General features: G+C 41.1%; 3 protein-coding genes across 7 annotated transcripts in view; 1 reads left to right on the top strand and 2 right to left on the bottom strand.

Moving 5' to 3' along the window:
• The window catches only part of trpa1b (transient receptor potential cation channel, subfamily A, member 1b), a 156,586-nt gene extending 156,155 nt beyond the window's left edge, over positions 1–431 (bottom strand). The window contains exon 1 of the mRNA XM_034706822.1: positions 204–431. Coding sequence (XP_034562713.1) covers positions 204–259 — 56 coding nt within the window. The 5' untranslated portion in view covers positions 260–431. The remainder of the gene's footprint in view (positions 1–203) is intronic.
• Positions 432–2,323: 1,892 nt separating this feature from the next.
• terf1 (telomeric repeat binding factor (NIMA-interacting) 1) lies at positions 2,324–7,601 on the top strand. Its single transcript, XM_034706730.1, has 10 exons — positions 2,324–2,587; positions 3,480–3,575; positions 3,926–4,053; positions 4,236–4,322; positions 4,436–4,585; positions 6,119–6,228; positions 6,306–6,332; positions 6,465–6,562; positions 6,667–6,737; positions 6,867–7,601. The coding sequence occupies exons 1-10, from the start codon at positions 2,404–2,406 to the stop codon at positions 7,026–7,028; spliced, it is 1,113 nt and encodes a 370-aa protein (XP_034562621.1). The 5' UTR covers positions 2,324–2,403; the 3' UTR covers positions 7,029–7,601.
• On the bottom strand, positions 7,315–14,206 carry LOC117829159 (somatomedin-B and thrombospondin type-1 domain-containing protein). 5 transcript variants are annotated; one of them, XM_034706735.1, is made up of 6 exons: positions 14,139–14,206; positions 11,175–11,981; positions 9,609–9,803; positions 9,005–9,083; positions 8,343–8,519; positions 7,315–8,020 (listed from the first exon to the last, which is right to left on the bottom strand). In XM_034706735.1, exons 2-6 carry the CDS (start codon positions 11,398–11,400, stop codon positions 7,903–7,905), a joined length of 795 nt encoding a protein of 264 aa, XP_034562626.1. In that variant the 5' UTR covers positions 11,401–11,981; positions 14,139–14,206; the 3' UTR covers positions 7,315–7,902. The 5 variants fall into 5 exon arrangements, with proteins under 5 accessions (XP_034562626.1, XP_034562625.1, XP_034562622.1 ...); XM_034706734.1 differs by lacking the exon at positions 14,139–14,206 and adding an exon at positions 13,037–13,181; XM_034706731.1 differs by lacking the exon at positions 14,139–14,206 and adding an exon at positions 12,713–13,003.
• Positions 14,207–17,510: the final 3,304 nt, after the last annotated feature.

The raw sequence follows: 17,510 nt of genomic DNA, 5'->3' as shown, positions 1-17,510 counted from the left end.
CACAAATAATTACCAACCAGATCAAAATCTATATTCAGATCCCATCTATATAAGATGCACACAAAAACAACTGCATTAATTCAACTTAACAGGCCTACTTTTACTTTCAATGGAAACAGCAAGACACAACTCAAACTAACTAGCAGTAGCTGCTAGCTGTAGCTCAGGTGAGCTTGGCACAACAGATGACAAACGTAGCTTACTTTGAGCTCGGTTGCAGCTCTCCTCCATGACATCGAACTAGCTGTCTTCTTTTCATGGCGACAGTCTTGAAACCATCATTTGACAAGGTAAATCCTCTGGAGGCAATTGACACATTTTCAGGCCAACAGGTGTCGTCAGTGAGCAAAGGGGACTTCCGGTCAACTCTTCAGTGCGTTCTTTACAGTCCGACGAGAAACTTGAGTAGCAAGAATGAGGTTCAGAAACACATTTAATTGTTTTCTTCATAGATGTTTACTTTGCATTAATCAAAGCCTAATTATCCATCTGACTACTGATGGGTCACGTGAGTTAACGAATGCAACCCTTTTAGATAGATAGATAGATAGATAGATAGATAGATAGATAGATAGATAGATAGATAGCAAGGCGGGACAGGAGAATACAACAATGTGCTTACATGGTTAAAAACAATAAGAATAATAAATTAAAATAAAATAATAATAATATTAACAATAATAATGATAATTATAATGATAAAGTAAATATAAAATAAATTATATTAAATATAAGAGATATATACACCTCTTTACTACCTTATGAATCGATAGTAAGGTATGTTATTGCACGGATAAAACTGAACCAGTTTGCTCAGACATTTTTCCTGCATATAGTCAAAGATGGAAAATATCCAGCCCTTCAACTACAGATTCCGCATTTATTCATAAAAAAACTTTTGATGTCAATAAATTATGTCTGTACAAGGGGTAAGAATATCCTCCTTGAAAAATTGCATTAGGATTTTCATAGTGATCTTTTTTTTTTACCATGGTGGTCCAATTCAAAAGCTGATAGCTGTTTTTGTTGTTCCTCACACATTTCCTTTTTATGTGGTCTGATAGATCGATACAACTGTTGCAAGTTGTGGCAACTTAAAAAGACAAATTCTAAACGTATTAAAATAATTTAAGCAGGGGCAGAGCTAGAATCTCAGCGCAAAGGGAGCGGAGCATCCTCAAGGGGCCCTTCTGATAGTCAAATTCACAAATGTAAAACAGCTACTATATTTTCTCCCCTACTTATCAATAAAAAACACAAATTCTCAGTTATTAATCGAAAGTCGATTAATTGTCAATATCCCTAATAGACACCTGAAAACACAACAACCACAGTCATAACATAGGATAATAATCATGGCTGAACGATGATAGCTCAGTAGGGGGTCCCTGCTGAACTTGGGCCCTTGGGTGGAAGCACCCTATGCGCCCGCGATGGCTAAGCTTATAGCCTAACCCTAAACCTATTAAAAACCCCAACCCTAATCATAACATAAAACGTAACACCAACAGGAATCCTAGCCGTAAAAGTAACCCAAACCCAAATCCTAACCCTAATCTTAACCCTAATCATAACCATAACCCTAATCATAAACTTAACCCTGACCCTAACAGTAACCCTAAACCGAATCCTAACCCCAATCATAACCTTAACCCTAATCCTGACAGTTACCCTAAACCGAATCATAACCCTAATCATAACCTTAACCCTAACAGTATCCATAACCCTAATCATAACCCTAACCCTAATCATAACCTTAACCCTAACCCTGACAGTTACCCTAACCCTAATCATATCCCTAATCATAACCCTAATCCTAATCATAACCTTAACCCTAACCCTGACAGTTACCCTAACCCTAATCATATCCCCAATCATAACCCTAAACCTAATCATAACCCTAATCATAACCTTAACCCTAATCCTAATCATAACCTTAACCCTAATCCTAATCATAACCCTAATTCTAATCATAACCCCAATCATAACCCTAACCCTAACCCTAATCATAACCTTATCCCTAGTCATAACCCTAATGCTAATCACAACCCTAACCCTAGTCATAACCCTAACCCTAATCATAACCCTAATCCTAATCATAACCCTAATCATAACCTTAACCCTAATCATAATCATAATCCTAACCCTAACAGTAACCCCTCTGCCTCGCTCCGCTTATGAAAGTAAGTATTCAAGGTTTTTATTTGTTTCTGGTAAGAACCATCTGGTAAGAGCGTTTTTTCAGAAGGCATTCATCGTTACAGCTCCGAAACACTAGGGGGCACTAATAACAATGAGGCGACGCCAAATCACCACAGAACAGGAAAGCGCGCGGAAATCAAACAACTTTCAAAGAAGAAGAAAGAAAACTGTCCACATTCGAGACAAACCGAAAACAACAACATGGAGTTAGAAGTTCACAGTATAGACGCGACTGAGGCTGACCATATAGATGAAAGTACGGATTTCCCCCACATTACCGCTGTGGCTACACGGTGGACGCTTGACTTCATGTTTGTGAGTCTGTGTCGACATTTTAAAGAGAACAGAGAGGATGCATTTGATGAAACGCTGTCGAGTTTCGAGGGTGAGTCTTATTAAAAAGTCTTGACTGGGTTTTAAGTTGTCACAATTTGAGTTATCCTGTCTTACTGCTGAGATATCTTAGTCCAGATACACAGTCAACAGAGTAACAACGTGATATACATCGTTTATAACGTGTTAAAGTGACCTGTAACGTGTAGTTCAGTTTTAAGACCCTGCTGTGTTAAACATAGAGGTAAGTTCATGTGTATAAACTTAATGTCCAAGTCAAATGAAGCATAATGATATATTTACGTAACTTCATCAGCCCAGAAATACACAAAGACTTCTGATATTGATTGTTTATGTTTATTTTGGTCTGCACCAACAACCAACACTTCCCTCCACAACATGGGAGCCATGTAAAAAAACATGCATACATACACATACATACACATACACATGCATACACAAGTACATATAAACATGCATACACATCCACATATATTTTAGCCAATCACATGCTGACCAAAAAAGGTGGAGGCTGAAGCCAAGGCTTATCCTGCCTACCCTTTTACATAACTTACACAGTATAGGCAACATTGTGCAAGTAATTATGTTATTTTAAAACAAAGCAATCTTCAAATGTTTCATTCAGAAACAAACTTACAACCGAAAATCATTTCAATCTCAACAAGCAGCAGTTCAGAAATCTTAGAGAAGTCTAATTTAAATCAATAGTTTATACTTCATCCATATATTTATTTATCTGTTTGTTTTTAAGCATTTCTTTAAATACACAAAGGGAGTTACACATTTTAAATTCCTAATCACAACGATATAACTTCCAATGTGAGGCTTACAGTATATCAGTGCTTTAATACACATTATATAACTGTGAATACAAAGTGATAAACGCCGATTTGTTCCTCTTTGTTCCTCTTTGTTTTCTCCAGCCGTGTCCCAGAGTCCATCTCTGAAGGGATCCACTGATGATAAGAAAGTACTGATTTGTGCCTTTCTTGCCCGAGTCGTGCATGGAAAACAGCTGGGTAAGTTGTGCTGTAATAGGCCTCCCTGTTGTTTATCCCTCTGCTTCTTACACATTCTGATTCATGAGAGCAGAGAGCGCTCATTATTTGTGGGTCTGATTGCAGTTTATGCCTGAGGATGTTTACACTTCAAACGGATCCCAGCCAAGAGTAAAGCTTGTGTAAAAAATCCATAATAGATATTGAAGACATAAAGTCAAAGTTGTGATGACCCAGAATAACAGAGAAGTGACTTGAAGCTAACATTTATAGTTTTGAAAGATACCCTGTGCTCCTATGCCCTGCAAACATTTCTAAGTAAAAATGTAATCATTTCGTGTTGTCATGAAGTCGTGCACTGTTTTCCTCAGACGTCCAGTACGAGAAGGACAGGCGTGTGATGCCTCTGATGTCTGCTGCAAAGATCTGGTCAGACCTGAAAGACACGGTGGCAGACAAAAGCTTGTTCAAAAACATTACCGTCCTTTTGCTTGTCCAGGTAATCAAACATCACTTAGACATGGCTTTAAATGTCTGCTGTTAAACAAGTGACCCCTTCTATGTGCTGGTTATGATGCAAATATATCTGCTTTTTAGGAAAACTACAATCCCCTAATGTCACAAAAAGATGCTTTGACTCCTTCTGGGTGTTCACGGTCTGCTGGATTTTGTCTTTTCTAGTCTGTAGCTGTGTGCTTGGAGAAAGGAAGACGATCCTCAGCCTCCTCTGCCCTCAAGTGGTTTGAAGAGAACCATGAACTCCCCCAGGTCTGTCCTCAAGTCATCCTTCTTCCTTTCTTTTAACAAACACAGAATCAATACTGGAGCATCATGTGGCCTAGAATATTTTCTAGAGATGTACTAATAACATTTTCCAACAGAGCTTGAAAGCTAAGCTGTCCACAGTGGTGACAGAGAGGGAAACTTACCACCCGTTCCTCATGAGCTTCAGCTTCAGCCGCTTGCTGGACACGGTGCAGTCCTTCCTGGATGACTATTTGGAGAAGAATCCATCTGACTACCTTCTTAAGGTACAGAACCTCGCAGAGTAGTGTGTCAATGTTTAATGATTAATTTTTTTTTACCCAAAATGCATAGCAATTAGTTTGCTATTCGATTATCGGTTATGGTTCCAATAATTTATGGAACATTGATGACAGACATTTGCTGATTCTGCATTTTAAATGTTAGGATTTTGCAGTTTTGTAATTTTCCAAATGAGAAGTCTGGTTTTGAGCTGATAGATTGGCAAAAAAAAAGTAGATAAACTTGGGCTTGAGGATATTGTGGCCGCTCCTCTACACACTTTGTTGCAAAATAGAAGAAAAAACATCCATCCTTTTTTCTCCTGCTTATCCGGGACCGTGACACTGCAGCAGGCTAAGCAAATTGACCCAGACATCCCTCTCCACAGCAACGTTTTCTATCTCCTCCTGGGGGATCCCGAGGTGTTCCTAGGCTAGATGGGATGTATAATCCCCCCATTGAGATTTGGGTCCTACCTCAGGGTCTCCTCCCAGTTGGACATGCCTGAAAAACCTCTAAAGGGAGGCGTTCGAAACAGATGCTCAAACCACCTCAGCTGGCTCCTCTTGATGCAAATGAGTAACAGCTCTGCTCCAAGCTGGCTGCTGTAAAAATAGATTTAGTCAGTTGTAAGTCACTGAAAATAAGACATGAGCTCCTGAACCTGTAGGGACTCAGTGTTACGTATCCTAAGCTCACCTTTTTCAGGCTGAGTGTTGTAGAACAAATGTAGGGATCCGTTTTACAGCTGTTCAGGTTTAAAGGGTTGCTGTAAATTGCACTCTCAGCAAGGTAAGACTACACCTTGACTTCTAGCCCGAGGTAGGATTATTCAATTTATTCCTGATGAGAATAAAACGTGTAATTTATGAAGCTGGCTCTGGAGAGCTGAATGTAAAGACTACTATTTCTGAAAAATGGGGGGGGGGGAGAGAATCTTAAAAAGAAAATACTTTGTCTTTGTAAAAGGTAACAACCTGAGAGGATACGCCCCTCCCTCGCTCACAAATGAAAAATTTAGTGCTGCTGTGTTTGTGCTTCAGAGGCTGAGAAGTCTTTCTTTGATAAGAACGAGACTGAAGAGAATTGTCAGGTTTTTTCTGCGTCTCTTAACGTTGACGCCTCATTTAACTAGCAAATAGAGAAGACGTACATTTCCTTCATGGTGTGTTCTGACCTGTTCAGCTCGTCCTTTTGAGTGATGTAGTTTCCCCTGCTGAAGGTGCTGATGTGACTTCATTAGTCACAGTTAACTGACTATTTGTCATCAGAATTAGTTGGAAGGGCAAACTGCTACATTCAGCAGAGCGCTCCTCAGGGTCTGAAAGACTGGAGGATGTTTGAAGAATGATTTACATACAGCGGAGACAGCAGACCAAGGTTACGCTTTAGAAGGGTACAGTAATGACAGGCCTCATTAGTTCTGTTTTCACTTTATAGGAGTCCTAAAACCTGGAAGTTCATCATTGTAGAAGAATACAAAAGTGTAGAAATGTTCATGTTAATCTCTGTGTTATTGATTGTTTATCTGTTTACAGGCAGCTACAAAGGTGGTCCGGTCATTAAAGAAAAATAGAGGTTTGAGCGACGTGAGGAAACGGGAACACTCTCAGACAGAAATAGCAGACGATTCATCAGAGGATGCAAAGTAGGAAGTGAACATCAGAAAGGTTGTGTTAGAATGAAATTTCTTCTGAGTGTTAAACAATATTTATGTCCTTACAGGGAGAGCATGAACACTGGACGAGTGAGGTGAGTAGAAATGAGTGTTGCAACAATTTTACTTTCTTATCTTTCTCTTTCTTTGTAAAGGTGGAAACCAATCTAGAGTGTAGGACACCGCCGGGGTTATGAATACATGTTTACACTATTATACATCCACAGGATAAGACGGAAGCTTCTGTCCACCAAAATCACCGACGTCTGGAAACCTGATTCATGCAAAAAAAGTGTGGTCTGCGTCCAAAGAATCTCTGAGCATGGTACGTTTGTTTTTCCTCCGGAGAGCTCTCTGAACTTTGAATGCTTGCACGTGTTTGTGAATGTGAACAAAAGCTAAAGAGAATGTTAAACCTCAAACCATCAGAGCTATCTCAAGTATCACCCAGAAAGCCAGCGGACACGTCGAATATCCAGAAAGCCAGAGCAGCGCGTCAGGTACTGTATGATACTGCACGCTGCTCATTCAGAGTCATGCCCAGTTTTTCATTCACGTCACTAAATTCAACCTTGAGTTTTAGTTTGAATTCTGAAAAATGTTCATTTTTATGTGTTTCTGTTTTTTAGAAATGGACGACAGCACAGGATAAGCAGCTTGAGAAGGGTGTGAGATGTCACGGCCTGGGGAAGTGGTCTCGCATATTACTTGATTATGATTTTGAAGGACGTAGTGGCACCATGCTTAAAGACCGCTGGAGAATTCTAGTGAAGACCAACAAAGTCAGCTGAAGGAGGAGAGTGTGTCTCTGATTTGTATAGTGTAGCAGCTTGCCTGAAGTAACAACATCAATGAAACCGGTCCTCTTATTTTATCCCTTTAGCTCGATTACTTCAGATGTTTTTGGTATGTTAGAATTTGCTTCTGTGTTTGCACTATGGATATTTCCACCAGAGGGCGCTCAACACATCATATTGAAATGTGCTGTGCACTGTCTCTGTGATGAGAAACATCTGATCTGTAGCCTCCACCTTGTACAGTGTAGTTTTAGTTTATCTGTAGAATGAAAGAAGGGAGTTTCTGCTTTGTTTTATTTATATAACCGTCTAATTCTTCACTCTGAACTTTTACATTTACTGTGCTCTTTGCTGCTCTGTCTGCACCAAGAGAATAGCCATCAAAATGACCACCAGGGGGCAATCAACACTGAGTAATAAGCTGAGCAGTGTGTCCTCTTAAATATTTGTTTAAGGCACAGTCAGATCAAACTTTTAAAAAAAAAATACAAATTAAGTTACAATGTTTTAAATGAAAATTGTACTTTGAATACAAGATATTTGTTACAATAAAAGTATGAGAATCAGTTCGATGGGTGTCTTGTATGTCTTAGGAAAACCTGAAGTACTGCACACCCTACATCAGTGTCTTTACACAGTCCTGCACAAGAATGGAAACATAATGGCTGCAGAGATTCAAACATGAACTTATATCACTGTGTAGCATATTATAATCATAACACTGCACCAACCTGGTGTCTTAAGTCTGTTCTGAGTACTGAGAGCCTGTGGGGCTGATAAATCTGATCCAGGTTCAGTGTTTATGCTTCACTGATGAGATGGTATTACAGACACCAGCATAAGGTTGTTCTGCGGTGCTTAGTTTGGATCAGATGAAGACAAAGCTGTGTTGCGTCGGACAGTTGCAGTGCTGGGTTCTCTGGATCTTCCTCCATGTTCCGCTGCACTGATGGTTCCCAACCGCCTGCCATCGGAGCAGAGCTTCTCTGCAATACAGACCCAACATGTTGATGGTTAAAACACTACTGTATGAATAGTTTTACACATGTATATCTGTGAAGTTCAAGAACTCCACTTCCATAGATCTACTGCCTTGCTACAGGGCACATTGATTACAGCTGTTGAGTCTTTTCTGCTCAGATTTGTTTTAAATATGGTTATTTCACAAGGTAGTGAAGGTGTTTTCACGTGATTCTGAGCAAATGTATGTTCAGCAAACATGTTCCTGTGATCCGGGTTTATATCGAGCAGAAAACCTTAAACAACATAGCTGAGGGGACACACACTTAGAGGGTCTTAGCTCCATACTTGTCTGATTCCTGGCCGTCTCCTTGGCAGCTGCCACTATTGTTGCGCATGGCAGGAGGCTCGCATGCCACACACACTTTAAAGCCCTCGGTTATGTAGCGCATCCAGTGTGTGTGAGGTCGGTTCTGCACCGTACAGTGGGGCGTCCGGGACTCCAGAGTGAATTCCACACAAAACCTGAGGGGAGAGAAAGAGAGGTCATGAGGGTCACACAGTCAATCCTGAGATATCAGAACCAATGAGTCAGACGAGAGGATTAGAGTTAACACTTAATTTACTACATCGGTGTAGTAAAGTGATTCTTTATTATAACACAGCTGATGGGTACACAGTGAGCTGCAAACAATAACTCATCCACTGTCAGCGAAACCTTTTGTGTGTGTGCCTTTATGTAACAGTCCTTGATATTAAATTTCAAAGGTTGTGGGCAATCTCACAGCGTTGCTTTATTTGATGGTCTGTAGACAGACGTCCAGGTGAGCAAACACACATCGGTCGCTCATGCAGATGGAGAAAACACAGGGCTGTAATCTCTCATAGAAAATGGTCCAGGATACACAGCGTAATGCTAAAGTAAAGTTAACCCCTTGGAGAGTTTGTGAACTTTTCAACTCCTGGATTTAAAGAGTTGTTTGCATTTTCAAGCATGATATGAAACCTACCCGGGGTTCAGGGGGTTTCCATAGTGGTCATGCTTGGGCCTTCCTTTACTAAACTCCATGCTTGTGATTAATGCTGGACCTGAAAGAAGACACAGCAGTGTTTAGTATGTCTAATCGTGACAGCAAATGTGCAGAGACAAAAAGATGTTAACTGCAAAGAGGATAAACCTGAAACAGAGGTAGAGGTGTCCAGATGCACCTTTTCCTTTCCTTATTACAGGATTGATAACTAGACAGGAGCACTGACTGATACCAAGTAGCCTTCTGATACTACTATAAGAAACAGTATATCTCAATATTGGTGTAAAAACACCATGTTAGATTTAACTAACTTCACACTCTCAAGTAGCACCATGCTTATTGTTTTTCTTGTCCCATGATAATTTATGTGGCTCAAATTGGTGCATCAACTGGCAAACCCATGGATATCTGATGCACGGATGCTCCATGGATACCTGATGCATGTATTTCTGATGTTAGGCTGTATATGAGACCTACTAATACTGGTAGCAGCATCAAAACAACTCTTAAAAAACAATACAAAACAGCTAAAGGCCCAAAGCTGAAGATCCAGTAAAACCAGGAGCGTCATGTATCTGAGTACCTGAGTTGAGTCCACATGGTTTGCCCTGGTGGTCTCTGTACTCCCTGCAGCCACTCTGCTCCTCCAGACTGGGACAGGGCTCTCCGCTGTTGCTGGGCTGCTGCTCCACATGGCGGACACGGACTCGCACTGAGGGCTGGCAGGGCTTGGCACAGCCGCTCCAAAAGCTCCAGCTGCTCACCGCACATGCCTGAGCTGTTGGATGTTGGCACATGCATTGTTAGAGAGGAAGTTATTACAGGATATCCACTCTTGTAGAAAACAATCAAACTCAAGAGAAAGTTATCAGATGTTAGCAGGGGCGTGTCCAGACTTTTTCACAACTGGGGCACTGGCCTATGCAGGGGTGGCACAATGCATGTGTGCATGTAAACCAAATGGATGTTGTTTATTTACTCCAACTGTCCACTTAACACACAGTTGTTTCACTCCTGCACATAATTCTTAAACTTTACTGTGTAACACAACAAAGTAGCAACATTTCATCCTTCTGCTCTCAATTCTTGAAGGAATCAACGAGAAGATGCAAAGAAAACTACTATCAGCCTGTTTAAACACTGTTCAAGTAATACATTTTAATATAAATTCCACCTTTCACATGGCCAATCATAGTTTAAAAATTTAGGTGGCACCAGGGTTGGCCAATCAGATTTCAAAGGCCATCCCTGGCCACCCATGTGGACACGCCCCTGGATGTTAGACACCAACCCTGACGCTGAGTTCTTGCAACCTGCATAATTACATTTTTCCTGTGAGACGCAGTAATGGAGCTAAATATCCCGGAAATAACTTTGGCTCAATGAAGCATTGATTGTGACTTGTAGAATTAGTGTTTCTTGCTCTGCTACATGCACTCAGAGAGCATGCCAAGTGAGCAACCATTCAATCACCAGGTCCTGTGATTTCTCTTTCCACTTCCTCTCTCTGCCTGATGATCAAGCTTTGATGTATTGAGCATGCAGATTTGGTGTCTACCGGCCTATCACACGTATTAGGTATGCTCGGTTTGTTTGACTGGAACTGTAATTGCTACAACTGATTGACAGAATCACATTCTTCAAATATTTGTACTAATTCCATTATGTGGGCCAGTCTACTGAAATGAGGTTAGACGCAGAGCTGCCGGGGTTATTGCTGCACTGATTGTTGCCTTTTGTTACAGAGCAGACATGACACATGCCTCAAAAGAAAAGTAAATGTTTACATTGAATTATAAGTGCACAAGGACAAATATATCACACATGAGAGTTTGACAGGGCTCCCAACCCTGAAGATTAATGTGCGCAAACAATTTTACATGCAACAGATGGATCTGGATCCACCCTTTCTGTATCTGCAACAACAAGGTGCTGAAAACAATCCTTCCTCCCCTGCTATCTTTACGTTCCTCCCCTGCTATCTTTACGTTCTGTCCTATAGACACATTCAGAAGATAATTAGGTTATCTAATGTCACAGTTTATCTCCCACAGGTATCATTTAGCCCAGTTGTGAAAAAAAAAGAACAAACAGTGCCTCTCCTCGAGATTCATTTGTTCTCAGAGCAGCCCCTCCATTCATCCCTCACCTGGGCACTCTGTGAAGTGGTCAAAGCAGCAGTCCTTGGTCCTGACGCAGCCCTCGTCACAGTAGCACGTCCCATACACTCGATCCATCCTCCAGTCTGTGGTCATGCAGCTCAAGTCTCTGCCTCTGCAGCATTTCCCTGAACAACCTCCGCACACGAAGAAGTGGTTCTTTCCCAGAGTTGTAACGAGCAGCAGCAAACAAGTGAAGCCCATAGAGGATCCCATTATGAGGAGGTCAGGCCAGGTGTCTACCCCTGAAGTAAAACACCAGCTTTCAGTTACTTCTCAAAGTTCTCCTTCATATGTTTACTCCCTCCTTGGTGCTACTATGTCGTACTCATGGTCCAGAGAAGGAGAGGTTGGAAAACCAGCCCAACCCAGTCAACACTTCTGCCACAGGAGCCCTTGTGACCTGGAATTCCTGTGTCCGTCTCCTGTGTCCAGCCCCTTGCTTTCCCTCCAGAAAACAGGCCTGCAAAGCAACCTACTGTACGAAACACCCCATTCCAGCTCTGCACAGACTCCCATGCATCTCACATTGTGTCTGCCCCTTGGAGCTGCTGGCTGTCTCTCTCCCTGCTCCCAGCTGAGCACCTCCCTTCAGAAGTCACACAAGGGAGGAGACAGCGAGGGCAAGGGAGGGCTGAGCTGGTGGGTTCAGGGTGTGTTTTTCCTCCTGTTTTTGCTCTCTCTCTCTCTCTTACCTGTCGTATTGTCGTCTACTGTTTTTCTTTCTTGCCCTCTCCATGCAGAGTTACTTGGACCCTGATGCCAGTCTTGCCCGGCCACTCTCTGCCACCCAAGACCTGTGAGTCCACAAAGAAAGGGAGGAATGTGAGCACTTGGCAGGTGTCCAGACAATTGTGCCAGCGGGCCTGCTGAGAGTTGTAAAGCCACCCTTTGGTTCTCACCTCTCTTCCTATTCTCATTTCTGTACTTCTGCTATTGTTGCTGTAATGTACTAGAAATCCCAACACTTCAAACAAGCTTCTCCTGTTTCTGCCTTTAACCTTAGATTAAATATCATGTACCTATTCAAATTAGAGGTTAGCATTCCTGGAGTTCAGCTTATTCTCTTTCATGTAAGTAAGCTAATGCAGTATAACCCCAGCTCAGGTTTAGAGCATGGACAAAAGTTAGCTTAGCTTAGCCTAGCATACAGGCAAAGATGCTAACTTAGTTTAAATTTTTAACCTAAAGAACATCCTCTTATTACCATATTTTATTGTTTTAATCCCCAAAAAAGTAAAAACTGCACGTTTTAGCTTCAAAATCTCACAATAGCAAGATTCCAGGAAGTACCCACCCCTGTCCAAGAAACAGTCTAGCACTAAATTACCCATAAAATCACGAAACTAATTCTTTATTTACTTTTTATTTAGAGTAAAAAAATATATATATTTTCTTATCTTTGGAAAAAGAAGTCCTGTGGCAAAGCTAGGGTTAGCAGGTGCTATTCTTTATGCTAATCTAAGCTAACTGTCTCTAACGTAATACTAAATGCATTTGCATAAAAGAAGCATCAATCTTCTCATACCTCAACAGGCACCAAAGTTGGAGAATTAAATAATATTTCACAAAATGTGTAGGTATGCTTCCATTAAACACATGCTAATTCAGTGCTAACTCACAGTGAGACAGAGAGACTACAACAGGTGAATTCCTGCCAGGCTAGTGATAGGCTATTCTTTACACAGATCTAAGCTAACCGTCTCGTTGGCTCTTCGCTCTCGTCAGGCATGAAAGTAGTGTCAGTCATATTATTTATCACTGGGCAACTGATTGATTAGACAACTAGAGAATATTTCCCAAAATGTGACTGATGATATGCTAACTGCATGCTAACTTATTGCTAACTCACAGTGAAATAGCCAACGCACAACAGGTGAATTCTCTCAGTTTCACTCAAGGTGTAGGTATATAAATCAGCTGGAGCTGAAGTGCACATGACACATTATTTACAGGCCAGAGCTTGGTCTGAATTTATGACTCTGGACGTACAGTGCAGGCTACTGAAAGATGATACATTTATTGTATATACTGTAATGCTGCAGAGGAGCGTCAACAAGAGCCTGAGCGAGGCTAATTGTTTTATCTCATTAGGACAGGGCTCGTGGCTGACAGATGATTGATTAACAGGATGATTAGATTTGCTGTTGTGAGGGAAATTAAGATGTTGGTGTCTAATGGGAGGACTTTAATGTGTTGAAGTTAATAACACAACATGAAACTTTGCCCTGTTCGAGTCCCTTACATTCATGTGGCGCAAAAGGAAGTATTTTGACGTCAGTGCAGCTCTTAATGTTCAAAGGAAGGCTGATGAATCTTCATATACAGCTGAGGAAAAATTAGCCTATAAATTGGAAGGCTGCTGGCAGCATTAATCACGGCAATGTTTGCACAAGGAGCCTGAATGTCTGAGGATGTTGTGAACTCTGGTGGGTCAGCTCTTTATTGAGTGGTTCCTCCTCCGTCTCATGGGAAACAATCGAGGCCTCTGCAGGGAGCACGAGCAGAGGAGGAGGCCTCCCTGTGGCTGCTACCATAGAAGGAGCAGATATTTGTAAGAATCTGGATACTCTAGCCTGAAAAACAGCCTTTAGAGACCAGAGGGGGGTCCATTTGGGTCCTTTGATTATTCTTCTCATCATAAGCAGGTAGGTCAAGCGGCAGTAATAGCCTTCATCTTCACCATAATCATCAGCAGCAGCAGCATCACGGCGGAGCATGTGTCTGAATCAGTGTATAGTAAGGTTGGGGGGCGTTGAACCCAGACTGACCTGAGTAGTAACCACACCCTCCAGTGTCAGTTTTATCAACAAATATCACATTCAGCATATTTCATATGATATTTAGTCCTTTTCATAAGTCTCCTCAGAGCACTCTTAAAGTGTCACCACAGCTAAAGAACACACACTGAATATCAGGGGCTGATTGGATCGGTCCACCGAAGCGAGACTTACAAACTGCATCAGTTTGCTGCAGCTCCAGCACGTTGGAAGTTCACATCAAAGCATGTGTGTTTTACATCTGACAGGCCCCCAACCCTGGACCTCCTGGCCTCACTGTGCACTTGTCAAAGACGATCATCTCTCCCCACAGTCACACACCCTGCTTGAAGTTTTCTTAGTGTCAAGAGAAAAGGAGACTAAGCCTGTGGTAATGTGTCGCAGGGTAGAAATGTATGTGTTTATGGTCTTCAGATCCTGTCACAGGTTTCTGTTGTACAGACCACATTCATAACTATCACACACACAGCTCATTTTAAAATGGCATATTGAGAAAGAGTGAGACGACAAAGAGATATTGATAAGAGTTATTGAGCGTTCGTGCTGCTTCCTCTGGGAGTCAAGGAGATGGGTTGAATGAATCCTGGCTCCATCTCGCCTACATGGGGAATGCAAACTGTGGCAGTCCCCATGGTTACCACTGACCTGGGTTGCTATAGTTTCTAAAGCTTTGTTGACAAATGCTAGGATTCTGCTTTTCATCTCGCCACAGGTTGTAAAGGTATGCTGGTGATGTCACCTTTGACCAAGATAACACAGTTTCAGTGTCTCATGTACACACAAGTAGATATTCGTGGAGGAAGCGTCTTTTAAAACTACTAAAGCAAAAAAAGGCTTTAATTTTAAAAACTATAACTTCAAAACCGACAAGTAGTGAATGTTTTCCCCTCAAGTGTTCAGTAAGGAATCCATCTGACTCCCAGGGTTGTCATTTTTTATCACCTTAATGTTAACGCGCATTACCAAATGTATAAGCCCTGTTTACAGAGTTGACATAAACATGTGGAATCTGTGGGTCTGACTTCAGTATGCTAGTATTTCCTTTTTCCATTTGTTGAACATTTGCAGATCAAGTGCTTTTGAGCAATCATGTATCAGCGGGCTTAGGTGTATGCAGAAAAACTGTTAACATGGAGAGCAAAAGCAGGAGGAACGCTATCTGATAGTGTTACAAGCTGACTCCTACTTGTAACAAAAGAAGGAGGCAAACACAAAAGTGTTTGTTTTGAAACAACACATATGAACAAATGATGAAGGAAAAATATGTTAATCTGAAAGAAGCTTTTCTTGTGTGTCTGTCAGGGGAAACCCTCAAGCATGGAAAGGTAAACAAACAGCATAACTAGAACAAAAAAGAGAGAGACGGTAAACAGGAAGCATGGAAGGTACAACCAATGCTGACATTTAAAAAAAAAATAGTTAGTAAGCCTAATACATCTATATAAATATGTATAATTTGTATATTTATTTTAATTTTGTGGTTAAACAGTTTGATAGATAATAATCATAATGTGTTATGAATATATATGTAATGTATGTGTATGAATTTATGTGCTTTGGCAATAACATGTCTTTGTTCATGCCAATAAAGCAAAATTGAATTGAATTGAATTGAATTGAAATTGGATGAGAAGTAACTGACAATTTATCAATGCAGTCTGTACTACAAGAGCCTGGATCACATTAAAATCAGGCAGTCCCTTCAGTGCCTCGGTTTCAAGTAAAGTAAAACTTAGGGTTTAGGGAGGAAATTGAGATCCAGCCAATGAGTGAACAGCAGCTTCTGAGGTGTATAGGTGGAGCAGCCAGGTGAGCTCAATCAACCTGATGAGCCAGCAATAAGACAACCCCTGGTGTTGTCACAGATATCTTCATGCAAGCTCAGCTTACAATCCCTCTTCGATAGAAAAAAATCAACTTGCTGCAAAACTCAATCTGCGTTAAGATTTCCTGACCTGTTTGAATGCATCAGTAATGCTGGATCAGACCTCCTTTCAAGAAGCAGTTTCAAAGTAATTTTCTTCTCCTTGTGAGAGAACCGACAAAGTTTGTATTTCTATTTTTTTTTTTTACAAATACCCATCACCAGAAAACTCAATATACTTTCATTACAAGTAAACAAAAAGAAAAGCTGACTATTTTGGGGTTCATACTGACTGTTAACAGTGAAACTGAGACTCACCAGAAACAGATGGACAGGCTGGGGTGTAATTAACAGTGAAATAGCTGCAATTTCACTTCAGACATACCTGTTATGGTGAATTTGATTCCATGTTTTATCTGATCACATAGTTACACCTGAAATTGTCAATAGGACTCTAAACAATGCAGCTCAAGGAAAAGGACGCTTTGGCAGGAGGTCTGTTATCGCTCACCGCTTGCTACACCAGATTAAGAGTTCACAATATCTCCCAGAGGTTATATCATCGTCAGACAATAGCTGAAGAAATTGCTTAATATATAACCTCAAAGTCAATGTACCTCAAAAATATTTAACCTTAATCAAATATTTCATGAAAGATGAACTCAAAGATTTTTTTCCAGGTTCATTCCCTTCTCATGAGGGCTGCCAGTTTTTGTCCAATGAATAGAAAGCCTTTGTTCTTTAAATTTAAAGCTTCCTTCCTTTGTGCGTATATCAGCCAAATTAGTGTGTATGTGTGTGTGTCTGTACGACTGTTTGTGTAACAGAGTATTATTACTTTGTGTGTGTAACCTAGATGTGTGTATTTGTACAGCAGCTGGCATTTTTTTTTAAACATCTAAAAGTCTATTGTTGTACGTTTTGTGAATGGAGTACCTGTCCAGGACGCGTAGGCACAGTAAGGCGTATGAGTCATTGTTTGAAGAGTTGAGAAATTGAATGTTTGACTTGGCTTGTCATCAAACATACAATTCAGACAGGGACTGATCTAAGAATCAGATAAGTGAGGCTGAACAGGTGAATCTAGGTACAATACTGATATATTTTAGAGCATCTACATGATGAGCCATTCTGTCCATCCCTGTAATGATGCTCCATTCGCTGCAGGTTGCTCCAGAGAGAAATGATGGCTAAACGAGGGCATAAGCTTCAGCAGGCACACTGGCCTTGGAGCGGCGCCGACCTAATGACAACAGAGATAGAGATATTGATGAAACTTCTCCCCATGCCCGGACCTGCCATCATCATTGATAATTGTCCTCTCATCAGTCAGCCATCTTGGCATAAACCTCCATATGTGTGTAAATCAATGCAGACATTAGAAGCAGGCAGATGAGGCTATATGTGTGGGTGGGTAGTTGGACTGAACTGTTCCTCGGAGAGAGATGAGACTTTAGTTAATGAGTATGGGAGAGGGAGCATCTATCACGGTGGATTTCATAAATCACACAATGAAATGTCACATAGCAGAGGAAAGGGTACGCACCCTTTCTCTGCTACTCTGCTCTGACTTTTGTGTTGTCGCTCTGCCAAGGGCAAAGTATATAAATATCACAAAATGCACAAGCTATACATCAAGGACTGGCACCGAAAATCATTCAGCAGAACCTTTAAGCCACACT

Source organism: Notolabrus celidotus, chromosome 17 (assembly GCF_009762535.1).
Source record: "Notolabrus celidotus isolate fNotCel1 chromosome 17, fNotCel1.pri, whole genome shotgun sequence".
Classification (NCBI taxonomy): domain Eukaryota; kingdom Metazoa; phylum Chordata; class Actinopteri; order Labriformes; family Labridae; genus Notolabrus; species Notolabrus celidotus.
Note: the sequence above shows the minus strand (reverse complement) of the source record. Positions and strands in the feature narration are given on the sequence as shown.

What these genes read in the sequence shown, in the direction of transcription:
- LOC117829159 (XM_034706735.1), bottom strand. Translation starts at nt 11,400, where the DNA reads ATGGGATCCTCTATGGGCTTCACTTGTTTGCTGCTGCTCGTTACAACT. An exon ending in CCACTTCACAGAGTGCCCAG is followed by an intron (nt 9,804 to 11,174) that starts GTGAGGGATGAA and finishes AACATCCAACAG; the next exon opens with CTCAGGCATGTGCGGTGAGC. An exon ending in GACGGCCAGGAATCAGACAA is followed by an intron (nt 8,021 to 8,342) that starts GTATGGAGCTAA and finishes TCTGTATTGCAG; the next exon opens with AGAAGCTCTGCTCCGATGGC.
- terf1 (XM_034706730.1), top strand. Translation starts at nt 2,404, where the DNA reads ATGGAGTTAGAAGTTCACAGTATAGACGCGACTGAGGCTGACCATATA. An exon ending in CGTGCATGGAAAACAGCTGG is followed by an intron (nt 3,576 to 3,925) that starts GTAAGTTGTGCT and finishes TGTTTTCCTCAG; the next exon opens with ACGTCCAGTACGAGAAGGAC. An exon ending in AAGCCAGAGCAGCGCGTCAG is followed by an intron (nt 6,738 to 6,866) that starts GTACTGTATGAT and finishes TCTGTTTTTTAG; the next exon opens with AAATGGACGACAGCACAGGA.